The 3,873-nt window shown below is 31.7% G+C and overlaps 1 protein-coding gene across 3 annotated transcripts in view; it reads left to right on the forward strand.

Moving 5' to 3' along the window:
• Positions 1 to 1,546, forward strand: part of LOC139511666 (sodium- and chloride-dependent glycine transporter 1-like) — a 36,365-nt gene extending 34,819 nt beyond the window's left edge. For all 3 annotated transcript variants that reach the window (XM_071298660.1, XM_071298661.1, XM_071298662.1), the window contains exons 13-14: positions 310 to 480; positions 1,229 to 1,546. In XM_071298660.1, coding sequence (XP_071154761.1) covers positions 310 to 480; positions 1,229 to 1,384 — 327 coding nt within the window. In that variant the 3' untranslated portion in view covers positions 1,385 to 1,546. The remainder of the gene's footprint in view (positions 1 to 309; positions 481 to 1,228) is intronic.
• The last annotated feature ends 2,327 nt before the right edge of the window (positions 1,547 to 3,873 follow it).

The following is a 3,873-nucleotide window of genomic DNA, read 5'->3' on the forward strand; positions in this document are numbered from 1 at the left end:
TTTTACTCAATAGAAGAGAAACGCAAAATAATAGACTGATGGCTTTCTTTGGCTCAAAGTTCGTTCATCGGTTTATTGGATATTGAACTATAATGTTTGCATACAATTTACTCTAGTGAAATACGTACATTTCCAGAGATTTAAAAAAAAATATTATTCTACGAATCAGATCTAGTGTGTCAGCACACTTGTGAGTACATCAGCGCATCTTCTGAATGGACATGTAAAAACAACATTATACTATTCCTAATTGAGTTTTAAGACTTTATTGGACATTTCCAGTCACACTTATTGACATTTCTTTCTTAGGCAGTATTGGTATATAGTATAACGGCGTATCAGCCACCGACATATGGATCTTATCAATATCCAGATGCAGCAGTAGGATTTGGAATATGTGTATCGGTGTTTCCTTTGATATCCATCATTGTGTGTGCTTTTATAGTTGTACTAAATATGCCAGGAGATACATATAAACAAGTAAGTAAAAACCTAATCATACTGCATAAGGTACCAATTATAGTTTCATGATCATCTATCATTTGCGTAATCAGTATTAACTATATAAAAAGAAGATGTGGTATGATTGCCAATGAGACAACACTCCAGAGAAGACCAAATGACTCAAAAAATAACACTATAGGTCACCGTACGACCTTCAACAATGAGCGTATTTTTACTTTTTTTTTACGATAACAAATAGTTTTATTCAATTATTTCCTGCTATATAAATACCTAAGTAGACCAGATCGCATACTTAGGGACCCCTGTTTTTTAACAGCCTCACTTGACCAGGGAAAAAAATTATTTATTTATAGTATTTAAATACTCAAAATTGAATACGTAGATCATCTCGTGGATGTGTCCCGTTCGAAAACTGGAAAACATTGACAAAAGCCTATTGTTATATGTTTTAATGATTAAGGCGGTTGAAAAATACGTATAACAACTATTGACTATTCGCTGTGTTACGGTCTGATAAAATCAATGATACGGTACCAATAATTTATTTTTAGACTGGGTTTAATGGGTATATTAAGAAATCAGTAGTAAAATGAGGATTTTCTGTTATATTTCAATTGTTAGATTTTACCTATTTTTGATAGTACACTATGGAGAGAGAAACATATATTTGTAAAAGAATGATTTTACAACACCCCAAACTAAATCTTCTAACTTTTATGTATGAATATATATTCTAACTATCATATGATTATATTTTTCACAGAAAATAACAGCAGCGTTCAGGCCATCATCAAAATGGAAACCAGCTATTAAAGAAATCCAAAGTGATTACTATGAAAATGGAACAGTAAAGCAAATGCGGTTTTTTGAAAAAGTGAAGCTTAATTTAATTGGCGAAAAAAATAAGCTGAAAGAATAGATGTTATATTAATTGTTATGAACACAAAATGTGTAAACGGAAATTTTATAAGGTCTTATGTCCGTTCTCGCTATGTCTTTTTGATAGATGTATTATATACACCATGTGAATAGGGTACACATATTGCATTCGATGTGAAATCAATAAAATAATTGACAAATATTTCATAATAGATATAGGAAGATGTGGTGTGAGTGCCAATGAGACAACTCTCCATCCAAATAACAATTTAAAAAAAGTAAACCATTATAGGTCAATGTACGGCCTTCAACATGGAGCCTTGGCTCAGACCGAACAACAAGCTATAAAGGGCCCCAAAATTACTAATGTAAAACAATTCAAACGGGAAAACCAACGGTCTAATCTATATAAAATTAAAAAAAAACAGAAACGAGAAACACGTATAAATTACATAATCAAACGACAACTACTGTACATCAGATTCCTGACTAAGGACAGGTGCAAACATTTGCAGCGGGATTAAACATTTAAATGGATCCAAACCTTCCCCCTTTTTCTGAAACAATAGCATAACATCACAACATAGAAAAACACACGATAAAATATCAATTGACAGGCATAACTCAATCAAAAAACGTACATTAATACATTATAAACGAATAAATTTGATCTGCGATATCTGAATGCCAATGCACAGTTAGTAAAATATTAGGGACAAACATTCAAGTAAAAAAAGCAAACAAACAAGTCCAAACAAAGCCATGTCAAGACACCACTGCGAAATATTTAACCCTTTGAAATATTCACTTTAGAAACAAAACCGGTTTTAAAAAAATACAGGTAAATCTTGAAGTTTATAAAAATGTAGTAAGAAGAAGTGATATTCCAAATAATCAAAGCTGGTATATAGACAAGATCCATATAAATATAAAATAACAAAAAAGCATTATTAACATTATCAACAGGTCGAATTAACAAGAAAATACGATTTGAGAGTACTCGCAGCTACTGACAGCTAGTTAAAAGCCAAAAACAATTAATTTTAAAAAGAATCATGCATCAGAGACTAAAATCAACTAAAACACATCCCAGGGGTTTAGTATTTTAACGTCATGAACAGTCAGAGAAGCAAGACTTTTAGTAAATAATATTTCTAAGAATCGCAATAGAAAAATATATTTTGGCAAAGACAGCGTCATGTTTTTCTCAGACTGTTAATATCTTTTTTTTTCACCATTTGATCTGTACTGATTGATATTTCTAGTCTTGTATACATGATTTATTTATTAGTTGTTATTGGCTTTGAAATAGCTTCAAGTAAAAGAGGGCTGAAACATAACATAGGGATATTAAAACTCAAAAGTCGAAAGCAAACCAACAATGTCATTACAAAAAAAAACGTAAAACAACGAAAGACAAACAGTACACAAACACAACACAGAAAACTAGGAATTAAACAAAAAGATTTTAAAAGCAAAGAAAACTATGCACCTTGTGACTAGCACGACTTAATCGTATGACACTACGATGAAGAAAAATGCAGGCTTAAAATAAGGCGTAGTAACTTTTATTCAGTAACGGATCAGCCCAAGTATACATGTAATAGCTGAAATGCTTTAACACTTTATCCTCCATTTTCAAAGAACTAAAAAAAAACCATTATAATCTATTTCTTGTTTAAACGGCTTTATACAAATGAAACTGGAGACTAAAATGTTAAAGCATTATAGCCATTGTTATGGAACAATGATTTAACGGTCCTTTACTTTTCAATTTCCCGTTAAATGGAATTCACATAAAATGTCGATGATGCATCGATCACGGTTGCTAGTTGAATGGTTTTGGAAATATAATTATCAATTGTTTTATATGAGTTAACATGTATAATCTCTACACAAAACCTGCCTGATATCTTACACATCAATGTTCTGAATAAATATATCTCACTTTCAAAATTAAGAAACTGAATGTGTCTATCAATATCCATGCTACTTCAACCTTTAAAGATCCAAATGTTACAAAACACTTGTCCTACCTGCATGACAAATACGTTGTTGTCCCCAAAGATGAAGCCTCTAGCAACATCGTTTTTGTGTATAAATCACATTACATAAACTGCATGATAAATAATTAAGTATTGACAATTCAAAACTAAAAACTAAAGACTAAGCAACACGAACCCCACAATAAACTGAGCGTGATCTCATGTATTCTAGAAGGATAAGTAGATCCTGCTCCACCTGTTGCACTCGTCGTGTTGCTCATGTTATTCCAAACCCGAGAAATAGTCTAATTCGATAGGTCACATTCGTGTGAAGAGAAGGGGATTGTAGTTACGACATGATAAACAAATCCGATATAATCTGTGAAACGGTTATTCCATTATAACTTGCAATAGTATTAAAACATTCAACTTTCTGCACCTTACACAAGTATTCCCCATTCCAAACAAATCCTTAGTATCTTATCTTGGAGAGGGTTATATCCTACTTTGTAAAATATCAGTCTGATTCAAACAAACAATTATC

This window comes from Mytilus edulis, chromosome 2 (assembly GCF_963676685.1).
Source record: "Mytilus edulis chromosome 2, xbMytEdul2.2, whole genome shotgun sequence".
NCBI classification, from domain to species: Eukaryota; Metazoa; Mollusca; class Bivalvia; order Mytilida; family Mytilidae; genus Mytilus; species Mytilus edulis.